Source organism: Pantherophis guttatus, chromosome 4 (assembly GCF_059756535.1).
Source record: "Pantherophis guttatus breed Tessera chromosome 4, ASM5975653v1, whole genome shotgun sequence".
Taxonomy (NCBI): Eukaryota; Metazoa; Chordata; class Lepidosauria; order Squamata; family Colubridae; genus Pantherophis; species Pantherophis guttatus.
In genome coordinates this window covers 17,393,529-17,420,925 of record NC_142066.1, presented here as the reverse complement: position 1 = coordinate 17,420,925, position 27,397 = coordinate 17,393,529, and the positions used below count along the sequence as shown (strand labels likewise).

The window sequence follows — 27,397 nt, the reverse complement described above, 5'->3', positions numbered from 1 at the left end:
CCTCTATAATAATCTGGTTTGATTCTGCAACCCAACAAGAAAGACACAGACTTCAGAGGATAATTAGAACTGCAGAAAAAAAACAATTACTTTCAACCCACCTTTCATTGAGGATCTGTATACTGCACGAGTCAAAAAGAGGGCTGTGAAAATATTTACAGATCCCTCACATCCTGGATATAAATTGTTTCAACTGCTACCCTCAAAACTATGCTATAGAGCACTGCACACAAAGAGAACTAGACAAGAAGAACAGTTTTTTTCCGAACGCCATCACCCTGCTAAACAAATAATTCCCTCTGTCAAACTATTCACCAAGGCTGCATTACTATTACTATTAGTCTTCTCATCGTTCCTATCACCCATCTGCTCCCACTTATGACTGCATGACTTTAACTTTGTTGCTTGTAGCCTTATGATTTATATTGATATTGATTGTTTCCTGATTGCTTATTTGTACCCCATGACTATCATTAAGTATTGTACCTTATCATTCTTGATGAATGTATCTTGTCTTTTTATGTATACTGAGAGCATATGCACCAAAGACAAATTCCTTGTGTGTCCAATCACACTTGGCCAATAAAGAATTCCATTCCATTTCCATTCCATTCCATTCCATTCCATTCCATTCCATTCCATTCCATTCCATTCCATTCCATTCCATTCCATTCTATTCTATTCTATTCTATTCTATTCTATTCTATTCTATTCTATTCTACTCTATTCTTTAGTTACAGAACTGTAGTTAGCCTGCCTAACCTGTAAATAGAGAAGATGCATATTTATGACAATGCATGTGATTGGATAGAGCAGAAGAGTTTTTCATTCGATAGAGAAGAACATCAGGCCAGTGGTGGGATTCAGCCGGTTCACACCATTTCGGGAGAACCGGTTGTTAACTTTCTGAGCAGTTTGATGAACTGGTTGTTGGAAGCAATCATTAGAGCAGAGAACCGGTTGTTAAATTATTTGAATCCCACCACTGCATCAGGCCTCTAATGAGGAAGTTAGGGCAGAACTACAAAGGCAATGCTGGTTTTCAGAGAACAAGTTGACAGTATTTAGTAAATTTAATATCTTTCTAGACGTACTGTTTAACTTGCTTTAGTTTGGAGAATCTATGCCTTCCTCTTGGTATTTGTCTGATTTTTAATCAGCATTAATTGGCTAGGAGATGACAAGGTTCATTGTCCCTGGGAAGGTAATTAGGGAGGAGATAAAATATTTTCCTTTGTTTTACTCGACCCAACATCCTTAATGTGTACACACATAATGTGTACAGTGGTACATAAATACTGAATTTTTTCTACACAGGTTTTCATGGAAAGGTTAATTTTTATAAACTGAAGAAACCTTACCTTTCTGACTTGTAATCATCCCTTCTGGACATTTATGACACTTATAGCAGCAAAATGGCTTTCCTTCTATTTTGGCCCTACTAGAACCAGGGTGACAATTGTCATTACACAGGGAACGTGGTCTTTTCTGAATAAAGAGGATAAAAAAGAAAGAAAGAAAGGTCAGTTTGGTACTTTTGGCATACTCAGGGGTTTTACTCAAACACAGACAGATATTCTGTATGCATTGCCTGAGGAGAACCTCAGGATGATACATTTTCAGATGGCTATAATATTGATTACTGTCAACATAGTGCTTAGGTATCATGGCAAGCATTTACAGGGTGTTGTGCATCTTGGATGTAATGTAAGATATCTACTAAGCAATGGGTTTTATGCAACAGACAGGAGATTGGGCTCAGTTTAAACCATACATTGGTGACTTATCCAAGGCAATAGCCACATTCTTCTTAATAGCAAGCTCAGCTCTTTGACAATAGAGTGGGAGCATTTTACTATTGTTATATAGGATACTTTTTTACCAACCTAGCCTAAATCTTCAAGTTTTTACTTACAATGCTATTCTAGTTTTCAATAAGTGTTGCAGTCACATGTTACACCTTAGAGCAATTTCAATCAAAAGATGACTTCTTTTTCTGAATAAGGCTATTGATATTGTAGTAGAAACAGTAGGAATACAGGAAGTCTTTGACTTGAAACCAGTCACTTAATGACAATTTTAACTTATGATGGACTTTTAAAAAGCTACTATATGACTGTCCTCTAAGTTGTTACATCTGCACCCCCTCCATAGTCACATGGTTTCATTTTTGGCCCACCTGCAACCAGTTACAGGATCCTGTGGTCACATGATCAATTTTTTTTTTCACTAGTTTCTGAAGTTTCCTGTAGATTTCTAATAAAATATGCCTGTTGGATGTTTTGTATTTGCTTAATGACCACATGACTTCTTTTATTATTGCACCGACATGCTATATTTCCATTGTAAAATTGTCATGAAATAAAATCTGGTTGTATGGTGCTTTTCCTTAGGATTACAAGAATTTACTACCAATTTATTCCAGACCAAGCTGTGATAGTAAATCAAGAACAAACTGTATTTGGAATGTGGATTAAATTATTCTCAAATATATTCAAAATACTGCAAATATCTGGTTAAATTTTCTAGTCTATATAGTGGGGTCCTTTAGAATCTTGACCAATTTTGGTGAGAAAGATGTAAGCATCATAACTCTCTTCTTCTGAATTTATTCAGAAGGTGTCAAGATACTATCATCTAATTGCACACTGAACTATGGAGCATCTCTCAATTCATAATGCAAGTACAATACCCGGATAATTCTACACTACTGCAATAGAAGAAAAAGGTCCCATCTGTGCAAAATATGTACCTGGTTAAATCTTATAGGCCATACAATGGAGTCTTCATGAATGTTGAGTGAAGAGAAAGAGTTGGGTTCTATCCATCCAACTTTGACTTTTGTAAATGTGTTATTTGCATAGGTGATCCAGTTGAAAATATCAAATCCAACAGTTATATGCCCTTTGTCATCAAAGGAAATATTTTCTCCAGCATTGTTTATAAACGATGTACTTCTTATAAACTTGTGGAGCTAAATAGGAGAGAGGGAAAATTATTCCAGGAGAACCTTCAGAAGAACCTTCATCTTTAAAACTAAGATGAATAATTTTGAGGGAGGAAATCAACTGAAGAATGGAAAAAGAGAAGGATAAATCATTGAAGTCAGTTGCCTAGGCAGAGTAGTGACACCATCTGAAATGTTTTGTAGACATATTTGGGGGATAATTGCACATTGTAAGCCACCCTGAGTCTCCGGAGAAGGGCAGCATATAAATCAAATTTAAAAAAAATTACTTTTAATGTACTAGAAATGGTTCTGTTCAAGTGTGGTTTAAAACATGCAACCAAAATGAGCTATTTTCCATCCAGTTTTGGCAATGGAAACTTTCCAATTCAAAACTAATAATATATTAATAGAGAATGTTTATCATACGTTAACAGAAAGACATAGGATCCTCAGCTGTGCATGTTCGGTGGTGAAAGAAAAGTCCTATGCGTAAAGAACAATATTGCATAGGAACCTGCAATATAAGATCTATGAATCAAGGTAAGGTGGATCTATGAAGCAAGGTAAGAACAATATTGCATAGGAACCTGCAATATAAGATCTAAGAATCAAGATAAGATGAGATGGGAAAATTGAATATCAACATCCTGAGGATCAGTGAACTAGGATGGATGGGAATCAGCAAATTTAATTCAGATTACCATTATATCCACTACTTTGAGCAAGAATTTTTTAGAAAAATGGAATAGCTCTTTATTATGTAATCACTGGCAGAATTCCAAGTAACACCCCCAACAGTATCAAAACTCTGAGGCAGACATTTTCCTCAAAGCTTGAATTTGTTAGAAATGTCAAATTGGCACATCTGGGAAAACCCAAATCTGAAGCCCCCCCAAATTAAAATCAAAGTTCATTCCCATGCATCCACATGGGCATCCCACACTGTCTCCATCCAACACCCTCCTATTCCCACAGCTTGCCCATCCACTGCTTGTGGCATCGTTGAACATCAAAACTTAAAGATGGCAGACTTCCGGTGGCTCCGTGAAACGCTGACGGAGCTCCTTTTAGGAGCTCCAGCCCCGTGACTCCGTATAGCTGCTAGAATAGCAAAAATCAGCTGTCTAGCGACTTTAAAACTCTCCCCCACAAGCAGCCTCCCACTGGCTGGTTCACTCTCATGGAGAGGGGTTCCTCCAGGTGCCATCAGCTAAACAATATCGACTGGCGGCCCCCAAGGGGAGGGCCTTCTCTGTGAGGGCACACACTATCTGGAACGTGCTCCCCCCAGAGATATGGAGGATCCCGGATCTGCGCACTTTCCGCCGTGCACTTAAGACTCCCCTATTCCAGCAAGCCGGCCTGGCCTAATTTTCTCCCCTGTTTTAAAATTCTTTTAAATCGAAATTTTAATCTGTTTTAAATTATTGGGATTTTTAATTGTCTCGGGCTAAATTATTTAATCTGGTTTTAATTATGTTTTTTAACTTTTGTATCTATGTATTTTATTTTGTGCCTGTTCACCGCCCTGAGTCCTTCGGGAGTAGGGCGGTATATAAATCTAATAAAACAAACAAACAAACAAACAAACAAACAAACAAACAAACAAACAAAAGGGGGAGAGAAGAGCAGAAGGGTCTGGGTAGAGCTCCCCTAGACCCCCAGGCTTTTTTTCTTTTAAGCCTGGGGCTTGCAGGGTGAGAGCTCCCTGAAAGCCCTTCAAAGCTCCGGAGCCGGGATGAGTCTGCTTAAAAATAAGCAGACCGAAGCGTCACGACCACATCAGCAAAGCAACTAGAAAGATTATAAAGAATTTGGATTTTGGATTTTGGATGCTGGCAGAGTTAATCCAAGAGACTAAAAATGCAAGTATTGTATGTTAACTCCGTTTAAAAAGGGAAAGATGGCACCTTCACTTATAAGTGAAAGTCCTTGTTAACAACAGTAACATTGTTAAAGCTGTGAGGTTACTTAAGAAAAAGATTTAAAGTGGAAGTGGAATGGAAAAGGTATTGATTTTAACTAACTTACATTCCTAACTTGCCTGGAAATAATTTGAGTTAATGACCTGATAGCTGAATTAATACAAATATAAACAGACAATTGAAAAATGGCTGAAATTAAAGATGGATTATATGAGTCAGCAAATTTACAAGTAGTGACTGCGAAGGACTTAAAAGACTTTTTAAAATCTTTTACTGCTGAGATAAGACAGATAATTAAAAGAACTATTCAAGATTTTAAAGTGGGGAATAATAATGACTTGCTGGCTGGAAAAGAGGAAGAAATTAATCAGGATGTGCCTTTGGAGGACAAAAGAGACATTGTTGGGGCTAAAATTGAGGTTATTATACCAAAATCACAGGTTCTGGAGGAGGCTTCTATTCAATTAATTGAAAAACAGCAAGAAGATTCTTTACTGCAGGTTGATAAATATTTTGACAAGTTTTGGCTCTACAGACAGAATCAATATATAAGGAATGAACTGATGGATTACAAATGCAGGAAGAGTCGAAATGGGGGCTTCAGATTGAAGGAAACAACCCCAAGAAGAGAACAAATTCCTAAGACATACCAACTACAATCTCAAACCCAAAAATTTTTGAAAATAAAAGCAGGGGGAGGAGTAATGCTGAAGAAGAAAGGATTATTGAAGAAGGACTGGAAAAAATACAGAAAGAAAGAAAGACTGGTTATATTTTGGAGACTGTCTCATGATGTTAAAAGAGTTAATTAAAGTTGGATAACTTTTGAATTTTATGGTAGATTTAAAGTATTGAAGTTTAAAGGTAAAAATATAGAAAGAAAGAAAGACTGGTCATATTTTGGAGATTGTCTCATGATGTTAAAAGACTTGAAGAATGTAGGGAAAACTACTAGGCCATTCAGGTATGACCTAAATCAGGGGTCAGCAACTCACGGCTCTGGAGTCACATGTGGCTTTTTCATCCCTCTTTTGCAGCTCCCTGTCGCTCAAAATATGCATCACAACTGCCAATGTGAGACACCCACCGACACACAATTTATTAAGCTTTTTGACCCCTGGTAGGCCAACCATGGATAAATCCAAGAAAAGAAAAGTTTCAGAAGAAAACAGGATCTTTAATTTAACTATATTTGCTAGTTTTGTGGCTGCTAGTTTTGTACTCAGGCACGGGAAGAATTTTGTGGCTCCCGGTGTTTTCTTTTCTGTGGGAAACAGGTCCAAATGGCTTTCTGAGTGTTTAAGATTGCCAACCCCTGACCTAAATCATATCCCTTATGACTATATAGCAGAAATGATAAATAGATTTAAGGGATTGTATGTAGTTGACAGAGTGCCTTAAGATCTCTGTAGAAAGTTCATAACATTGTATAAGAGGCAATATTTGAAGCCATCCCAAAGACAAAGAAAAGCAAGAAAGTAAAGTTGCTTTCAGATGAGACTTTATAAATAGCTGAGAAAAGAAGGAAAGTGAAAGACAAAGGAGAAAGGGAAAGATATATCTAACAGAATACAGATTTCTAGAGAACAGCAAGGAAAGATGGGAACGAATGAACTAATGAAACGAAATTGAATTATTGTAGTCCATGGAGTCAGGGAGTTGGGCAGGACTTAGCAACTGAACAACAATGTATTTCATCTATTCTTAACATTGTAAATGTGTATTGCATGTTCAGCAGCTACTGTTCTGTCCCCGTCTCACATGCACGCACACCAACAGACATTCAAGAGTTAAAGACCAAACCAGCCGGCAAAATCCTTTTCCTTATGATAATGGAACTTGGCAACAACCTAGTGGCTGCCTGCCAAGAGTTTATTACTTACGAAGAGGAGAGATAACTTCTCCCCGCTTCTGGTACATCAAAAGAAACAGCTCAATAATTACAGAGTCAATCAAGTCCAAAGATAATCCAGCAAAGTCTATAACAAAAGTCCGGCAATGCAGAAAGGCGTGGAAGCTTTCAGCTTTGTTCGTCACAAGGTTTGACTGGCCACCACGCTCCCTTTTATATACTGTGGGGTGTGGTCCAGTGATTCAGCCTAATCTCGGGCACGCCTTTTTTTCTGTTGCACGCGCTTATCTCTGCGAAGCTGGCGTGGATCCAGCCAAGACTCATTACCCTCATCACTGACCATCTGTGGCTGCGTGGATGTACTTGATCCCGGCCCTATCTCTTGCCCTTCAGCGGACACCAAAGGCATTGCCAGAGAGGTCCTGGAGAGGGAGGCCTTGCCAACTCTTCTCCTTCACTCTTGGAGTCCTCTCCTGCCAATGACACAGGCTCAGGTAACGGAGCCATAACAGCTACATATTTAAACAGGATGAATAAAAATTGATATATTCCTTTCATAATCATTTAAATATAATCTGTAATTAATTGCCATATTTGAGATGTCCCAAAAGTTCTTTTCCAAGAGGCAACTGGACTTTCTGTTTTTTCTTTGAAGTTTCTCATCCAAGAAGCTTCTTTAGCTCTTACTGGATGAGAAGCAAAACGTCTTCAAAGAAAAACCAGAAAGTCCAGTTGCCTCTTGAAAAAGCACCTTTGGGACAACTGTGACCTGGATGACTGAAAATCTCCCTAGATATAATATTTGAGACTTTTGTTAAAGGATGATATCATATTTAAAAATATTATGAGAAACATTACATTTTTATTTCTTTTATATTTCTTTCCTGTTGCTTCTGGGAAATATTGTGTCCCTACATCTATTCTTCCCATATTTAACTATCTACACTAGGGGTCTCCAACTTTGGCAACTTTACGACTTGTGGACTTTAACTTCCAAAATTCCTCAGACGTCATTCCTCACCCATCATACCTGCCAGGCTTTTGCTTGTCTCGTGTTTTTTAACTTTGCTCTTTCTTTTGACGTGGATGAAGTTGTTGCACACAAAGCATGTGCTATAATGTAAACTGCATTGTAGATGCTATAGCTGTGGCCAGACATGTTTGAGTCAAACAGGGTCAGAGGTAGACTTTTCAGTTTTTCCTCTCCAGTGCAAATCTGCACATCTCTCTTTTTTGGAATGGAATTTGGGAAATCACAATTAAATGCATCTTTCCAGAAGATTCTGATAAAGCCGTCTTTATTTTCTGAAAGGGGGTTTCTTCTGTTCAGAAATTTCTGGAATCCCCGAGGGTAATTTGTATGAACAGCAAACGGGAGTGCTCCATGGAAAAAATGTACGTCCCAATCTCTTTGAAGTCCAACAGATGTAAAATCCATCTCGGCAGTCATAATCAACACTCGGCTTTCCATCTTTACATCATAAAATTGCAAGACTTGAAAAGCTATTCGTAAGATACTAACAGTTTCTATTTCGCCTTGTACAATAACAGTATTGACAGTACTTCCTGTGACAACACGTGAACTTGCAAACCATTCCATTCCATTTACAGCAGTGTTACTGGAAAAAGATATTCTGGGTATTGTTTCTAAGAAGTCCACACAGACACCCTTCTCAGAATATAAGGGAAGGACATGCTGTATAAAGGCATCTCCATTGTCATTATCATACACAATCACACCAATCCAGGTCCATTTGAAATGCAGTAGCAACTCAAGAATGCCCAAATAGTGGTGGATCACATTGGGAAACATTTGGTGAAAATAATCTTCTTTGGTTTTGTCATTTATTGTTAGAGAAGACCCATATAAGATCTTGAAGAAAAACAACATGGGAAGAGGACAGACAAAATCAAAATGTATCTTGTTGTATGTTCAGTAGAAAGACAAACTATTAGAACTCATTTCATTTTTTCTACTTCATATTTTTATCTTATATACTTTTCTGATCACTTAATATTTCTTATGACAAATCTCCAAAGCAATATATTTTGGATGCCACAGATATTTCAGGAAATATTATGTATTCTTAAGACATTTTGTTTTCGAATAGCATTGACTGCAATTTTATGTATAAATTTGGACTTTCCAGAGCTTTCCAAAACAAATATTTATTATTATTTTGTTCATTTATTTTGTCGCATTTCTATGCCACCCAACTCCCAAGGGACTCTGGGTGGCTTACAACAAAGAATAAAACAATGCAAACAATCCCATAAAAAATGTTAAAAAGAAAAACATTAAAACATTAAAACATTAAAAACGTTAAAACACATGCACTCCAATTTGTGACCGGGTCTCGCAAGATCATTATAATGAGATCAATGGCCTCAGGCCTGCCAGAAGAGCCAGGTCTTCACCGCTTTGTGGAAGGCCAATAGGGTGGGGGCAGTCTGGACCTCAGGAGGTAATTGGTTCCAGAGACCCGGGGCAGCCATAGAAAAGTCCCTCCCCTGCGGGCACGCCAGCCGACATTGTTTAGCTGACGGGACCCGGAGGAGACAGGCTCTGTGGGATCTTACCGGTCGCTGGGAGCTATGTGGTAGAAGGCAGTCTCGAAGATAGCCTGGCCCTGAGCCATATAGGGCTTTAAAGGTAATGACCAACACCTTGAATTGCACCCGGAGACCAATAGTGTAGCTCATGGAGAATTGGTGTAATGTGGGTGTATCTAGGCACACCCACTAAAACTTGTGCGGCTGCATTCTGGACCAACTGTAGTCTCCGAACACTTTTCAAGGATAGCCCCATGTAGAGCGCATTGCAATAATCAACCATGAGGTGACAAGGGCATGAGTGACTGTGAAGAGAGCCTCCTGATCCAAATAGGGTCACAATTGGTGAACCAGATGAACCTGTGCAAAGGTCCCCCTAGCTACAGATGTCAGATGTTGTTCCAGTCTCAGCTGTGAGTCTAGAAGGACACCCAAATTGCGAGCCCATTCTGAGGGTGGCACTTTCTCACCCCCCAGGACCAAGGATGGACAATCGACATAGTCTTTAGGGGGCAATACCCAGAGCCATTCAGTCTTGTCTGGGTTAAGTCTGAGCCTCTTGACTCCCATCCAGATCCTAGAGGGTAGAGCCGAGGATTTTGTTCAATATCTGTATGACAAAATCGCTCAGATTCGGGAAGATCTGGACTCCGAATGGATAGTCTCAGGGGGAGGGACTGGGGCAGGTCTTGAGAATGTTATCTGGGATGAGTTTGATCCTGTGACCCCTGAGGACGTGGACAGGATTCTGGGTAGACTGAACGCGACCACTTGTTTATTGGACCCGTGTCCCTCCTGGTTAGTGCTGGCTTCTCGGGAGGTGACACGAGGCTGGTTCCAGGGGATTATAAATGCTTCGCTGGGTGAGGGTGTCTTTCCTGCCGCCTTGAAAGAGGCGGTGGTGAGGCCTCTCCTCAAGAAGCCTTCCCTGGACCCGGCAATGTTGATAAATTATCGTCCGGTCTCCAACCTTCGTTTTGTGGCGAAGGTTGTTGAGAGTGTGGTTGTGCAACAGCTCCCCCAGCACCTGGATGAAACGACGTATCTGGATCCGTTCCAGTCGGGCTTCAGGCCCGGGTACAGCATGGAAACGGCATTGGTCGCGTTGGTTGATGATCTCTGGAGGGCTCGGGACAGGGGGTGCTCCTCTGTCCTGGTCCTGTTAGATCTCTCAGCGGCTTTTGATACCATCGACCATGGTATCATGCTGCACCGGTTGGAAGAGTTAGGGGTGGGAGGCACTGTGTTGCGGTGGTTCTCCTCCTTTCTCTCTGACCGGTCGCAGTCTGTGTTGACAGGGGGACAGAGGTCGACCCCGAGGCCCCTCATATGTGGGGTGCCGCAAGGGTCGGTCCTCTCACCTCTTCTGTTCAACATTTATGTGAAGCCGCTGGGCGAGATCATCCGTGGTTTCGGGGTGGAGTACCATCAGTACGCTGACAACACCCAGCTGTACATCTCCACCCCGGATCACCCCAACGATGCCCTTGAAGTGATGTCCCGGTGCCTGGAGGCCGTATGGATCTGGATGGGGAGGAACAGGCTCAGGCTCAACCCATCCAAGACCGAGTGGCTGTGGTTTCCGACGTCCCGATATAGCCAGTTGACGCCATCACTGACTATTGGGGGCGAATCACTGGCCCCCACGGAGAGGGCTCGCAACTTGGGCGTCCTCCTGGATTCACAGATGTCTTTAGAAGAGCACTTGACGGCCGTGACTGGGAGGATTTTTTATCAGGTCCGCCTGATTCGCCAGTTGCGTCCCTTTCTGGATCGGGACTCGTTACGCACGGTGACTCATGCCCTCGTCACCTCCTGCCTGGACTATTGTAATGCTCTCTACATGGAGCTCCCCTTGAGGAGCACCCAGAGGCTCCAACTGGCGCAGAGTGCGGCCGCGCGGGTGGTAATGGGAGCGACATGGCGCTCCCATGTAACACCTCTCCTGCGCGAGCTGCACTGGCTCCCGGTGGTCTTCCGGGTGCGCTTCAAGGTTTTGGTTACCACCTTTAAAGCGCTCCATGGCTTAGGGCCTGGTTATTTACGGGACCGCCTACTACCACCAATAGCCTCCCACCGGCCAGTACGCTCTCATAGAGAGGGACTCCTCCGGGTGCCGTCAGCCAAACAGTGTCGACTGACAGCCCCTAGGGGGAGAGCCTTCTCTGTGGGGGCACCTACCATCTGGAATGAGCTCCCCCCGGAGATACGGAGGATCCCGGATCTGCACTCCTTCCGCCGTGCTGTGAAGACCTTTTTATTCCATCAAGCGGGCTTGGCCTGATCTCTTCCCTTTTTAAATACGTAAATTTTAATCTGTTTTTAAATTATTGGGGCCTTTTAATTTGTCTGGGCCAAATAATTTAATTTGATTTTATCGGGTTTTTAAATTTTGTGTATTTATGTATTTTATTGTTGGCTGTTCACCGCCCTGAGTTCTTCGGGAGTAGGGCGGTATACAAATCAAATAAACCTAAACCTAACCTAAACCTCACAGCCTCCAGGCACCGGCACATCACATCTACTGCCTCACTGAACTGACGAGGGGTGGAGATATACAGCTGGGTATCATCAGCATATTGCTGATATCCCACTCGGTGTTGTTGGATGCTTTCACCCAGTGGTTTCATGTAGATGTTAAATAGGAGGGGAGAGAGGACCAAGCCCTGAGGCACCCCACAGACGAGGGGCCTAGGGGTCGACCTCTATCCTCCTACCAGCACCAACTGTGATCAACCAGAGAGATAGGAGGCGAACTGCAACACAATGCCTCCCACTCCTAGCTCCCTTAGTCACCCCAGAAGGATACCATGGTCAATGGTATTGAAAGCCGCTGAGAGGTCAAGTAGCACCAAGACAGAGGAATGATCCCCATCTCAGACTCACCAGAAATCATCCATCAGCATGACCAAGGCAGTTTGTGTGCTATAACCAGATCTGAAACTGGACTGAAAAGGTCCAGATAATCCATTTCATCCAATGACCGCAGGAGCTGAAGTGCCATCACCTTCTCTACAACCTTTCCCAGAAAGGATAGGTTGGAGACTGGATGAAAGTTTTTTTAATTCTGCTGTGTCCAGGGAAGTCTTCTTGAGGAGGGGCCTTACAACTGCTTCCTTTAAGGGCTGTGGGAAGGACCCCTCCCTCAAGGAGGCATTAACTCTAGCCTGGAGCCAGCCTCATGTCATCTTCCTGCTGGCCGAAACCAGCCAGGAGGGGCACAGGTCCAACAAACAAGTGGAGGAACTCATTGCCCCTATAGTCTTGTCCACTTCCTCAGGAGTCACTGGCTCAAACTCCTCTCACATAATAATAATAGGACTAAGACCAAATTAGAGACCAAGGTTGACTCAGCCTTCCATCCTTTCTAAGGTAGGTGAAATGAGGACCCAGTTTGTGGGGGCAATAAGCTGACTTTGTATAAAATATACAAAAGAATGAAGGCTATTGCTTAACGCATTGTAAGCCACCCTGAGTCTTCGGAGAAGGGCAGCATATAAATCAAATTTAAAAAAAAAAGCCTATGAATGAAACCAAAATTTTCTTTTTAAATTATGTTTTGTTAGTTGAAAGGGGAGTTAAAGAGCAAGAGGGAGTTTGGAGCCTACAGAAAGTTAGCATATTTTAGTTTATGTTTGTTAAATGTTATACCCTGTATTTGCTCTGGGAAGTCTGGGGTGGGGGGTGGGGGGAAGGGGGTTGGAGAGAGAGGGGGGATGAGGGATGGGGGGTGGGTGCAGGAGGGATGGGGGGAGGGATGGGAAAAATTGTTGTAATACTTGATAAAACTTTTTAATAATAATAATAATAAAAAAAAAAAAACCAATGCCAATAAGTTCTCCAGTCGGCCGGTGAGAAGGAAGCTGCTTCATGCTTTCCCTCTGTTGTCCTTCCTGGCTGAAAAGCTGTGGCCGGTGGGCTGCGGAAACAGGGTCATCCTCATGACTGGGGGCCTGGGCACATCCTTGGTGAAGCTGCCCCCGAGGTCCACAGGGAACCTTTCTCCTCCACGCTCATCTCGCAGATGGGACCTGGCTGGCCTGACTCAGTGTGCCAGCAGCAGTGGGGTGCTCTGGCTGCAACCACGGGGAAGGCCCATCAGAGGCGAGAAGGGGCGCTTTTCAGCCAGGAAGGTCAACAGAGGGCAAGCCAAGACAACCACTGCCATCCCACTGGATCTTGACCTGGATATGGGGCTGAAATGTCAAAAAAAAAAAAGAATTGTCAAAAAGCCAAAAAATATTTCGCCACCATTTCAGTGTGCGTGGCTTGGTGGGGGTATCATGTGACTGAGTTACATCAAGTTGGCCACGCCCACTCAGTCATCTTCCCCCCACACCTACCCACACCCACAGAACCGGTAGTAAACATTTTAGAACCCACCACTGTACACCTGTTGTTACTTAGGACAAAAATATTCCAGAATCCATTAAAGTCATAATTTGAAGACTACTTGTATTCTAATGTATTAGGAACACAAAAGTGTGTGCCAGCTTTTTCAACACCTGTAAATTGATCAACTACGTTTTCAATGTTTCAGAAACACATCATCTATCAACTAATAAAATTTCCATTTTCTATCTCCCATTTACAAAAATACCTTAAATATAATGACACTCAATATTTCAAACCAGTTTTACCTGTGGAATCTTGTAGGTGCTCAAGATGTTTGTCATGTGGAGAGAGACTTCAGAAGTAGGTCCCCCAATGACTCCCATAATCGTATTCTGAATATCACATTTGTAATTAGGGATTAATTTGTCCTGAGTTGATAGAAATTCCATTGAGCCAAGATAGGTCCATATTGGTGAAAAATAGCTATTTAAGATATGGAAGCCCAAACTGATATTGGGTAAAACTTGGGTATTCTCATTGAGTTCCTTCACAGCAAACACCAACGCCAGGATGTGCTGGTAATTCTGAGTGAACATCCTAAATTATGAACAATAGGTTCCAGATTACCACATTCTTTATATCTTATTAATAATTCTATATTGATAGCATCATTGTTATAATTTCCTGCTGGAAAATAGAAACTTTATTATATGGAAAAAGTTTGAAACATGCTATTCTTTAATATGTATGGTATACATTAACAATATAATATTGTTAATATTATATTCTCCGTAATAACACAACAAAATGTTCCGTATATTGAAAAGACAAAATGTAGATATTGTTGCTTGAATGAAGTACACACACACACACACACACACACACACACACACACACAAGAATTTGGGAAAAGAATATATAGCTGCGATACAGAGTAAAAATTGAAATAGTAATTTATACCAGCTCGCCTGAAAAAAATTGGATTTATTGAAAGGGAACAGGGAGGATATATGTGAAAAGAAGAACAGACAAAACAGTCATACTGGCTTCTACATATGCTTCAAATAAAAATGAAGAACAATTTTATAATATACTGAAAATTAACATTTAATTAACTTAAATTAAAAATGGGGGAGTCAGAAGTATAATACTTTTTTTTTCTTCCTTTGCTTTCTTTTCTGATTATTATCTGTCTGTGTTTTAATGTCGTGAAACTTGTTTTGGCCAAACTTTTTTCCATTTTAATATATTGTATTTGCAGGGATATCTGCAGGTGTTATTATGTTATTAATTAACATAGACACACAGAAACAGAGGCACACAGACACAGACACATAGAGAGATAGAAGAAAGAAAGAAAGAAAGAAAGAAAGAAAGAGAGAGAGAGAGAGAGAGAGAGAGAGAGAGAGAGAGAAAGAAAGAAAGAAAGAAAGAAAGAAAGAAAGAAAGAAAGAAAGAAAGAAAGAAAGAAAGAAAGAAAGATGAGAGATAGATGATAGATAGATAGAAAGGTACATAGATAAAATTTCATCAGAGTATCTTTTCCCCCCGCTGGAGATGCATTTTAGTAGTTTCCTTTCCTTTTATTTATTTTCAGTCTTTCAGATTAGAAGATAAATTTTACAAGATTAGTGATTATGTTTCACATTCATGTCATGAGATTTATTAATGTTTTATTTTTGTTTTATTAAATTTATTGGCTACTCATCTTACTACAGATAATTAAAGGAAGCGTCTGAATGCTGGTTATGCTATTATATCTTTTGCAATTTTCCATAAAAATAAGAACATGGACATTTTTATAGTGTAAAGGATTGAATAAAAGCTTTGTTCGTGCCATCCTATACTTTTCTTCTTATCTCCAAGTTGGAGCTTTAGATGAAACCCCTACATGAAGCTAATTAGAAAATATATTTGATTTTTCAGCCAAAGGTACTTACAAAAGGCCATCAACAGTTTCCTCAGAAGGTGGCTTCTGAAATGTTACTGGACTTGAGAAAATGTAGATTTGAGAGGTAATGGTAGCAATGATAAAATCCCCAGGCTGGTAATACTTAAGGGGAACTGGAAGTAGTGTCTTAATAGGACACTTAGCCAGAGGAATCTTTCTCTGGCCATAAATTTCAACTGCTGGGACTATCATCAGTGCCAAAAATAACATGATGTTAACTGAGAGTCTATCTTCTTCCAGCAATAGTTTGATCCTTCATTGATTTTTTTAAATATTGGTGATTCACATGGCCTCACTCAGCTGATTGAAAGCCAGAATCATACAGAATCAACTACCAATAAATCTAGCAGTGTAGTTCTGCCTGTCTCATCCTTCACAAAAATAAACAGGAGATCATTGTTCATATCAATAAAACATGAGATATTAATACACTTGACTTTTCACTTATCCTCCTCTCCTAAGGGAATGTTCATGAACCAGGAAGTTACAGTACAGTATTAATCATGGTTATTTCATAATTACAATGAGACAGGGAATATTTACCAATTTTGAATTCCTTGTTTTCTCAAAAAGTTTCAGAACTCATGTTGATGACACCTCAGTTGGCATTTTCCCAATCTGTTTCTTTGAAAGAATTCTCAGTTGCACTGTTGGCTTCTGTAATGAGGTTACTCCCCAGTTTTGGATGTCCACAACTCTGTTGATTTTTGTATGTTTGCATCAATCGAATTACCAACTCGTTTTTTTTATCCTCTTTGGCGATTTTATTCCTTAATTCTAGAAATATTAAATTTGATCTCTTTTTTTTCAACAAAACATCCATATAAAATACCATTTAGACTTACTGTATTTTTCGGAGTATAAGACACACTTTTTTACCCCCAAAAAGTGGGTGGAAATGTCTGTGCGTCTTATACAGCAAATGTTGCTGATGCCCCGCCCACCCACTAGCCTCCACCCTTTAGCCTCTGCCTCCCAGCAATTTGCCTCCTTGCAGCAAACAGCAAACAGTGTGGTCAACTTCAGTATGGCCTATTTTAGTAGGAGCAGCTGATTGGTGGTTGGATCTGCCTCCCAGAATACCTCCTTCAGCTGTTCCAGGCTGTGGGGATCATCGCCTCCCATCACCGCTGCCACCTATCACCGCCTTCATGTGCTTCGTTTTTGGCCTCTACACATCCTGTTTTTGGCCTCTACGTGCCCCATTTTCAGCCTTTTGGTGGGGATAGATGGAATGGGCCAAAAATGGGATACGAGGAGGCTGAAAATGAGGTGCGAGGAGGCTGAAAATGGGATGCACAGAGGCCAAAAATGGGGAGAGCGGAGGTGACGATAGCTGGTAGCAGCAATGGGCGGTGCCGGTGCTGATGGGTGTCGGTGATACCTGCAGCCTGGAGCCTCCTTGTAGCAAACAGCAAACAGTGTGGTCAGCTTCATTACAGACTGTTTTAGTACGAGCAGCTGATTGGCGGTTGGATCTGCCTCCCAGAATACCTCCTATCAGCTGTTCCAGGCTGTGGGGATCCTTGCTGCCCATCACCACTGCCACCTATCATCGCCTCCATGTGCTTCATTTTTGGCCTCCGCACAGCCCATTTTTGGCCTTTTGGTGGGGATAGGTGGAATGGGCCAAAACTGGGATGCACAGAGGCTGAAAATGAGGTGCGAGGAGGCTGAAAATGGGGAGAGTGGAGATGACGATAGCTGGTAGCGGCAATGGGCGATGCCGGTGCCGATGGGTGTCGGTGATACCTGCAGCCTGGAACAGTTGATAGGAGGTATTCCGGGAGGTGGATCCAACTGCCAATCAGCTGCTCGTGCTAAATCAGGCTGTACTGAAGCTGACCACTCTGTTTGCTGTCTGCTGCAAGGAGGCAAATTGCTGGGAGGCAGAGGCAGATTTTTTTTCTTGTTTTCCTCCCCAAAAGCTAGGTGCGTCTTATACTTTGGAGTGGCTTATAGTCCAAAAAATATGGTACATACCACTTCACAGTGCTTTACAGCCCTCTCTAAGTGGTTTAAGATTTCCATTCTTTCGACTTTCGGTGGCTCCGCAGACGTCGAGCACGGTCTCCATTGACCGCCAGCCGCACGATCTGTTAAAACTGCCCTGACAGCGCTAAACTGCTGTCCAGCGGTTTGAAAAAACTCTCCTTTGGGCAAAGAAGGAGAGGAGAGTCGGAGGGGGTGGGTAGAGCTCCCCGAAAGTCCCTGGATTAATCCCAGGGACTCGTAGGGTGAGAGCTCCCCAGTTCAGCCCTCCCATTGCTCCGGATCAGTGGTGTCTCTGCTAGCCAGAGCCAGACGTTGCATCCAATTCTGCTGGCAAACAGTGAGTTTCAATGATTACTAAAAAGGCAGACAGAGCGGAAGCAAGAGTGCAAGCTTTTTAAAAGAAACAGAGTTTAACTCTGTGTATACATTGTTGCAAACGGAACTTTCTTGAGCTGGAGGCTGGAGAGGAAGCCTTTGTTATGGGCGGAATGGAAAGTGAAATTGCTTGTTAAGAGTCTTCCGCTTGAAGAGAAAATTGCTGGGGACTGAGAAAAGACTGGAGAGAGGATTGTTTATTCTGAAAAACTTTGAAATAAATATTGCAAGACTGTTTATAAGACTTTGTGGCTGTAAAACGAAAAACTCATTTTAAAATAAAATGGCTGCTAAACAATTAAAGCCACCAACTTCTAAAGGGGGAGGAGGTTCCCCTGTAGTGACTCAAAAGCAACAACTTCCGGCTGATACACAGTCACAAGACCTTAAAGAATTTATAATGGGTGCCCTGAACAATCAGGCAGAAATGATGAAAGAATTTTCAGAGGAGTTAAAGAAAATTAAAGATGTGGTGGAGGAAAAACATGATGCAATAAGAGATGACATTGTTTTTGCAGTTTCAGGACTGGCTAATCACATGTTAAAGATTGAGGAGAGACTACGGGAAGTTGATGAAGCCAATTTGGAGCTAGCAACTAAATTAGGAGAGGTTATGATACAAACAGAGAAAGTGGATGATGAAATGGTCATGCTACAATATAGATCAATGGAATTTGCCCTGAGACTGAGAGGTTTGAAAGAAAAGAGTGGTGAAAATTTAAAAGATATTTGTCCAATGCTTTAGCAGAGTTGATTTCAGAAAGGCCAGAAGATGTGGCAATTCAAATGGACAAAATCTATAGGGTTAATTCTTGGCTGGCAAAACAAAGGCAGCTGCCAAGAGATGTGGTGATCTATTTCACAACAAGGAGAATTAGAAATGATATCCTGCAAGCTTCTTACAAGATTTCCATTCTTTCAAATATTTTTTGTTGTTTGGTTATATGATAATGAAGTAGGAATCACTAGTTAATAGAATATTATGGGATGGCTTTGCTTCATGTGAATGCATAACTGTCATGTAACTTTATATCCAATCAGCAAAACTCTTAATTTTGCTTGCTATGGCAAATTGAATACAAGTTCTGGTGTGTTCCTTAAGTAGAAAACCCAGAGGCACCTGTTGTGGCTCCGTTACCTGAGCCTGTGTCATCGGCAGGAGAGGACTCCGAGAGTGAAGGAGAGGAGTTGGCAAAGCCACCCTCTCCAGGACCCTCCTCTTTGCCAATGCCTTCGGTGTCCGCCGAAGGGCTAGAGATAGGGCCGGGGCCAAGCACGTCCACGCAGCCACAGGTGGACAGTGATGAGAGTAATGAGTCTTGGCTGGATCCTCGACAGTGTCACAGAGATAAGTGCGTGCAACAGAAGAAAAGGCGTGCCCGAGATTAGGCTGAGTCACTGGACCACACCCCACAGGGTATAAAAGGGAGCGTGGTGGCCAGTCAAGCCTTGTGATGAACAAAGGTGAAAGCTTCCACACCATTCTGCATTGCCGGACTTTTGCTATAGACTTTGCTGGATTATATTTGGACTTGATTTACTCTGTAATTATTGAACATTTTACTTTGATGTACCAGAAGCGGAGAGAAGTTATCTCTTCCCTTCGTAAATAATAAACTAATAAACTCTTGGCAGGCAGCCACTAGGTTGCTGCCAAGTTCCATTATCATAAGGAAAAGGATTTTGTCGGCTGGTTTAGTTTTTAACTCTTGGACGTCTGTTGGTGTGTGTGCGTGTGGGACGGCAACAGAACAGCACCATTCTCAGTTTGTATACAGAAATTTTTTTCTTTCTTTCTTTAATACTGTGTGAAAATTGATTTCTTTACATCAAGTTCCCACTGCTAGACAACTTTCGGGCCTTCCTTGTTGGAAAGTGAAAGTAATACCTTTGTATCCAAAGTGAAAGTTATATCTTTTAGAATTTTGTGCAAGAGAAAGAAAATACCAGATGAGGCAGTGGCTAAACAAGTACCATTTGTCTATCTCTCACAACACAACACAACACAACACAACACAACAAGATTATATTTCCCCCTTCTTCTTCAAATCATGCTAGACGATTTTAGGAAAGCATAGAAATTCCTAAGATCTAGTTGTTCATTAAACTGTAGAATGCCCAAGAGATTGAATACCTATCAATAGGCAGATACATCCCAATACGAAGTGGAGAAATGTAAAGAACATAAAAGAAATTTTCAAGAGCATTTGAAAAACAATGACCGTATTTTTCGGAGTATATGATGCATCTTTTTACCCCCAAGAAGGGGGTGAAAATCTGGGTGCGTCTTATAGTCCGAATGTAGCCCTGCCCAGCCTCTGAAACGGAGGTTTCAGAGGCTGAAAAAAGCTTCTGAAACCTCCGTTTGAGAGGCTTGAAAAAAAGGCTCTGAAATGGGGGTTTCAGAGGCTGAAAAAAAGCAAGGCGTAGTGCTCCCAACCAATGAACCTGTTGCTAAAGTTCATCTCGGGGAACAGCTGATTGGGGGTATTCCAGGAGACTGATCCACCACAAACAGCTTTTTTCTTATTTTATAAAGGCAACTTTATAAAAGAGAGCAGGTTGAAGAGGGGAAAGTTAAAAAATACTTACAGAACGCAAAACTACCTGTGATCCCTAAGAACATTGAAGAAATGCTAAATGGGCATATAACAATGATGGAACTAACAGAAGCAATTAAGAAACAAAAAAATGGAAAGACACCAGGACCAGATGGATTGCCTGTTGAATATTATAAGACATTACAAGAATCCTTATGCCTTCCACTTTTGGACATCATGAATGAAGTAATGACAAATAAAACAATACCCCAATCATGGACTGAGGCTTATATTACACTGATTCATAAAGAAGACACTGACTCACAGCAAGTTAAAAACTATAGGCCTATATCCCTGCTGAATTCAGATTATAAAATCTTTGCCTCAATACTGGCAGAAAGACTTAAGAGATATTTGAATAACTTTATTCATTCAGATCAAAATGGATTTCTTCCAAAAAGACAAATTAGAGATAATATAAGAATAATTTTGAATACTCTAGAATATTATGAAGCGCACCCTGAAAAAAAATGGCTTTGGTATTTTTAGATGCACAAAAAGCATTTGATAATGTGAACTGGCGATTTGTGATGTTACAAATGGAAGAGATGGGCTTTGGAAGGAAATTTATTCAGGCAATTGAAGCTATATATACGAAACAGACAGCAAAGGTAATGATTAATGGAGAATTGACCAATGCTATTGAAATAGAAAAAGGTACTCGACAAGGATGTCCCTTATCCCCATTGTTATTTATATTGACGTTGGAAGTGTTGAATAGAAAGGTTAGAGAAGAAAAAGAGATAAAGGGAATGAAAATTAGAAAGGAAGAAGATAAATTACAAGCCTTTGCTGATGACTTGGTTTTTATTATTGAAGAACCACTAATATCAATAAATAAATTGATAGAAAAAATAGGTGAATTTGGGGAGGTTGCTGGTTTGAAAATTAATAAAGAGAAGACGAAGATAATGACTAAAAATATGTTAAAAAAACAAAAAGAAGAATTGAGGGAGATCTCCAAGATGCAGGTCACAAATAAGGTGAAATACTTAGGGATTCAATTAACAGCAAGATGTAGTTCTCTTAAAGAAAATAATTATAGTAAGCTTAAGCAACAGATAGGACAGGATTTGGGGAAATGGGGAAACTTGCAGTTATCTTTGATTGGTAGAATTGCAACTATTAAGATGAATATTTTACCTAGAATTTTGTATCTTTTTCAGACAATTCCTGTAAAGCTGGGTAAGGAATTTTTTACAGATTTAAATAAAATGGTTTTGAAATATGTTTGGCAGGGAAAGAAGGCAAGGATAAAACTTAAAACTGTTACAAGATGCTAAGATGAGGGGTGGTTTTGAATTACCGGATTTTGAATTATACTATCAAGCGGTTTGTTTAATGTGGATTAAAGAATGGGTGATATTGAAAAATACTAGATTATTAAATTTGGAGGGACATGATTTGCTGATGGGATGGCATGCTTTCTTATGGTATAAAGGAACTAAAATTCAGGGGTATTTTAGAAGGCACCAGATACGTGAAGCTTTGTTTTTGACATGGGAGAAGATCAAAAAGTACCATTATCTGAAGATTCCAGTCTGGGTATCTACAGTTGAAGCTTTTTCTTATCCAGTGGTATTTGAAGGGGAACAAATTGTTAGATATAATGAATTATTGGATGAAAAGGGTGAATTTAAATTGAAACAAAACTTAGAAGATCAGGGATTTAAGATAGATTAGTTTTCATACATGCAAATACTTTCCAGATATTGAGAAGACTTTAAACAAGAAGGTATTTATAGTGTTTCGACTGGTTTAGACAAGATATTAATGGGTTCAGATGACCATATAATTAAAAAGCTATATGGATATTTACTTGAAGCAAAACTGGAAGAAGAATAAGTTAAAGAATCAATGATAGCATGGGGAAAAAATTTTGGTTATAGTATTGATTTAGAGAAATGGCAAAAATTGTGGTCACATAATTATAAAATGACAATGTCAATAGCATATAAAGAGACTTTGTATAAGATGTTTTACAGGTGGGCATCTACCCCCGACGAGAATAGCCAGGATGTTTAAGAATAAATCGGAGAAATGTTGGAAGTGTCATCAAACTCCAGGATCGTATTACCATATGTGGTGGACATGCGTGGAAGCAAGGAGATTTTGGACTAAAATACATACGTGGTTAGAAACAATGACAAAGAGACATATTGACTTTAAACCAGAAATATTTTTACTAGGAATTCTACCAGAGACATTTAATAAAGAATTACAATACTTAATTGTGAACATTTTAACAGCGGCCAGAATTGTATTTGCCAAAAACTGGAAAGGAGAGAAGATAATTACCGATGAAGAAATTATTATGAAAATGTTGGACTGTGCTGAAATGAGTAGATTGACATTTGAAATAAGAGAACAGGAAGATAAACAATACTATTTGATATGGGAGATATTTTATCAATGGTTTGATAAAAAAGTATGGAGATGAGATAGCATATATGAAATGTTTAAATATGTATTTTTAGTTTAAGTAAAGAATAATTGTTATATGAGGAGATTTGGAGAATTGTAAGCATGAAATGGTTTTAACCGATTGAGATGCTGTCTATAATTGTTTGTAAGGATGATATTTTTATGTTATTGTTGTTGTGTTTTTTTTTATTTTTAATCTAAAATAAAACTTTTTCAAAAAAAAAAAAGATTATTATGGAATGGCTTTGCTTCATGTGAATGCATAACTGTCATGTAACTTTATATCCAATCAGCAAAACTCTTAATTTTGCTTGCTATGGCAAATTGTATACAAGTTCTGGTGTGTTCCTTAAGTAGAAAACCCAGAGGCACCATCCTCAGTTTGTATACAGAAATAATATTTTTTTCTTTCTTTAATACTGTGTGAAAATTGCTTTCTTTACATCAAGTTCCCACTGCTAGACAACTTTCGGGCCTTCCTTGTTGGAAAGTGAAAGTAATACCTTTGTATCCAAAGTGAAAGTTATATCTTTTAGAATTTTGTGCAAGAGAAAGAAAATACCAGATGAGGCAGTGGCTAAACAAGTACCATTTGTCTATCACTCACAACACAACACAACACAACACAATAAGTTTATATTTCCCCCTTCTTCTTCAAATCATGCTAGACGATTTGAGGAAACCATAGAAATTCCTAAGAGCTAGTTCTTCATTAAACTGTAGAATGCCCAAGAGATTGAATACCTATCACTAGGCAGATGCATCCCAATACGAAGTGGAGAAATGTAAAGAACATAAAAGAAATTTTCAAGAGCATCTGAAAAATGATTACCGTGTTTTTCGGAGTATAAAATGCACCTTTTTACCCCCAAGAAGGGGGTGAAAATCTGGGTGCATCTTCAATGGCTGGAAAGGAAAATCAGCAAAAATGTAGAGGACAGAAATTAGGGTAAAGACTTTCACAAGGAGATGAACCCATAAGAAATGTAAATTTGTAGTGAAAAGTTATAACATTGGAATTAGACATTTAATAATTACTCTTTATTAAACTATATAAACTCAATGACATATATTCTGTTGATGACAAAAGCGTAAATGTAAAATGGGTTTTTTGTTTGTCTTTGTATTGTATTGTCTTTATATCTGTGTTTATATTTTAATAATAAAAAAATAAAAAAAAAATAAAAAGAAAATCTGGGTGCGTCTTATAGTCTGAATGTAGCCCTGCCCAGCCTCTGAAACGGAGGTTTCAGAGGCTGAAAAAAGCTTCTGAAACCTCCATTTGAGAGGCTTGAAAAAAAGGCTCTGAAATGGGGGTTTCAGAGACTGAAAAAAAAGCAAGGCGTAGAGCTCACAACCAATGAACCTGTTGCTAAAGTTCACCTCGGGGAACAGCTGATTGGGGGTATTCCAGGAGACCGATCCACCCACAAATGGCTTTTTTCTTATTTTCCTCCCCAAAAACAAAGGTGCGTCTTATACTTATACTGTGAGTTCAGTTCTCACCAGGCTCAAGGTCGACTCAGCCTTCCATCCTTTCTAAGGTGGGTAAAATGAGGACCTGGTTTGTGGGGGCAATAAGCTGACTTTGTATAAAATATACAAAAGTATGAAGGCTATTGCTTAATGCATTGTAAGCCGCCCTGAGTCTCCGGAGAAGGGCGGCATATAAAAATAAATAAATAAATAAAAATACTCCAGTGAGTCTTATACTCCAAAAAATACGGTATCTGTTGAAGCTTCAGGATATGAAGTCATGGTCTTAAATATCCAAGACTGTCTAACCATATCCATAGCGGATAGGTTTTACAAGTGGTTGATAGGATTAAGGGTATGAAAGATATGTCTTTTTCAAGGGGCACACCGGGATCTTTAGCTACAGATAGGCTTGAGGATTTTCTCAAGAGTGTTATTATTAGGAATGATTTGGGGGAAAACAGGCCAAATGCAATAGGATGTCACAAATATGACACTGGAATTTTAGTATCGAAGTTTTTTTCCTCTCTCAATGCTACCAAAGTTCAGCATGTTAATGTATTATGACAATTATTACACTTCAATATGACAAGGAAGGAAAGACAATGAAAATAACTATTTCAGAATAATAGGAGGTTCACTGTTTATATTCTGTTTATTAGAGTTGGGGTGACAACCTCAGGTGGGGTCCATTGGAGGGGACTTCGGAGGATGCCTGGAACAATGGGAAGGAATTGGTGGATTAACATCAGTTGTGACAACTTTTTGAACCAGTTTCAGTTTCTGAATATTCTTCAGGGAATGTATCATTCACTGAAGCAATATTATGGAATTATACTGTGTTTCTTGCCTCTCATTAACTGTTTTTTATTATTTAGATTAGGCCTTAGTATGATAACAAAGCATTTTGGGAAAAAGATGCAACTCATTAACCCTGCACTGGAAGAGAGAATGGAAAAGATCTCCACAGCCACCATGTATTTCCCCTTGGTGCTCAGATATGTTGGAAAAAAGGACAACCAGACATTGCAAAACCATAACAAGCTAAAGGAAATAAACTTGGTCTCATTAAAACTGTCTGGTAAATGCCGAGCTTGGAAAGCCACATTGAAGCCAACAATAGCAAGGAAAAGCAGGTAGAGTAAGACACAGTAAAACATGAGAGTACAGCCTTCATTACATCCCAGAATGATTTCATCTGCCACTAAGTTCATAACAGCATCTGGGTATGGGGGTGAGGTTACAAGCCATATAATGCAAACAGTGACTTGAACGAGGGAACAAGAAACAACAATGTAATTATCCAATGGTTTACCCAGCCATCGCCTCATCTTGGATCCTGGCACTGAAGCCATGAAAGCTAAAATCACAATGATGGTTTTGGCCAATATACAAGAAATGGCCACTGAGAAGATGATCCCAAAAGCAGTTTGTCGCAAAAGGCAGGTCACCTTGTCAGGTTTTCCAATGAATAATAAACTGCAAAGGAATGAGAGCACAAGGGAGATGAGGAGAAGGTAGGTGATGTTCCGGTTGTTGGCCTTGACTATGGGAGTGTCCTGGTATTTGATGAAGATCCAAAGAATCACAGTGCCAATGCAGGCAAAGACAATTGCACTAGTGGCCAAACTGATGCCTAAGGTGTCTCCATAAGACAAAAAAACTATATGTTTTGGAAGACACGAGTCATGGTTGTTGTTTGGATACTGTCCTTCTGGGCATGGCAAACAATCATCCATATCTGTAGAAATAAGTGATGAACAAATGAATGAACATATTATTATTGCAATGTAGAAGATACTGTATTATCATTTTCAAAATAACAGAAAAGGAGATGATGGGGGACAAAAGTTAGTGGAATAACTTCATCTCAAGTATTCCCTAAAGGTGCCATAGTGGCACAGTGGTTAGAATGCAGCATTGCAGCTGATTCTGCCAACTTCCAGCAGTTCGATTGCCACTGGCTCAAGATTGATTCAGCTTTCCATCCTTTAGAGGTCAGTAAAATGAGGACCCAGATTGTTGGGAGCAATATGCTGATTCTGTTAACTGCCTACAGGGGGGTGTAAAGCACCATTAAATGGTATATACAGTAAGTGCTAAGTGCTAAAAGAGTTCATTTAACAGTGTCGATCAGACCACAATTTCATTCTTTAGTTATAGAACTGTAGTTAGCCAGGCTCACCTGTAAATAGAGGAGATGCATATTTATGACAATGCATGTGATTGGGTAGAGCAGAAGAGTTTTTCATTTGAGAGGGAAGAACATCAGGCCTCTAATGAGAAAGTTAGAAGAGAACTACAAAGGCAATACTGGTTTTTAAAGAACAAGTAGACAGTATTTCGTGAATTTAATATCGTACTAGACCTACAGTTTAACTTGCTTTAGTTTGGAGAGTCTACGCCTTCCTCTTGGTATTTGCCTGGTTTTTAATCAACATTAATTGGCTAGGTGTCTGAAGGCTGAGATGACAAGGTTCATTGATCCTGGGAAGTTAATTAGGGAGGAGATAAAATATCTTCCTTCATTTTGCTCATAATGTATACAGTGGTACATAAATACTGAATTTATTCTACACAGGTTTTCATGGAAAGGTTAATATTTATAAATTGAAGCAGCCTTACCTTTCTGACTTGTAATCATCCCTTCTGGACATTTATGACACTTATAGCAGCAAAATGGCTTTCCTTCTATTTTGGCCCTACTAGAACCAGGGTGACAATTGTCATTACACAGGGAACGTGGTCTCTTCTGAATAAAGAGGATTAAAAAAAAAGGTCAGTTTGGTACTTTTGGCATGCTCAGGGGCATTGGTTTTACTCAAACACAGACAGATATTCTGTATGCATTGCCTGGGGAGAATCTCAGAATGATACATTTTCAGATAACTATAATATTGATAGAATAGAATAGAATGGAATGGAATGGAATGGAATGGAATGGAATAGAATAGAATAGAA

The 27,397-nt window shown here is 39.9% G+C and overlaps 1 protein-coding gene and 1 long non-coding RNA gene across 2 annotated transcripts in view; both read right to left on the bottom strand.

The window, feature by feature from the left end:
* LOC148113803 (vomeronasal type-2 receptor 26-like) overlaps positions 1-15,758 on the bottom strand; it is a 32,570-nt gene extending 16,812 nt beyond the window's left edge. The window contains exons 1-5 of the mRNA XM_087893399.1: positions 15,556-15,758; positions 13,921-14,212; positions 7,758-8,600; positions 2,753-2,974; positions 1,362-1,488 (exon numbers count right to left, since the gene is read on the bottom strand). Coding sequence (XP_087749525.1) covers positions 1,362-1,488; positions 2,753-2,974; positions 7,758-8,600; positions 13,921-14,212; positions 15,556-15,758 — 1,687 coding nt within the window. The remainder of the gene's footprint in view (positions 1-1,361; positions 1,489-2,752; positions 2,975-7,757; positions 8,601-13,920; positions 14,213-15,555) is intronic.
* A 9,307-nt stretch (positions 15,759-25,065) lies between these two features.
* Positions 25,066-27,169, bottom strand: LOC148113802 (uncharacterized). Its single transcript, XR_015734311.1, has 3 exons — positions 27,062-27,169; positions 25,888-26,177; positions 25,066-25,151 (listed from the first exon to the last, which is right to left on the bottom strand). It is a non-coding gene; the product is annotated as an uncharacterized LOC148113802 (long non-coding RNA).
* Between the last annotated feature and the right edge of the window lie 228 nt (positions 27,170-27,397).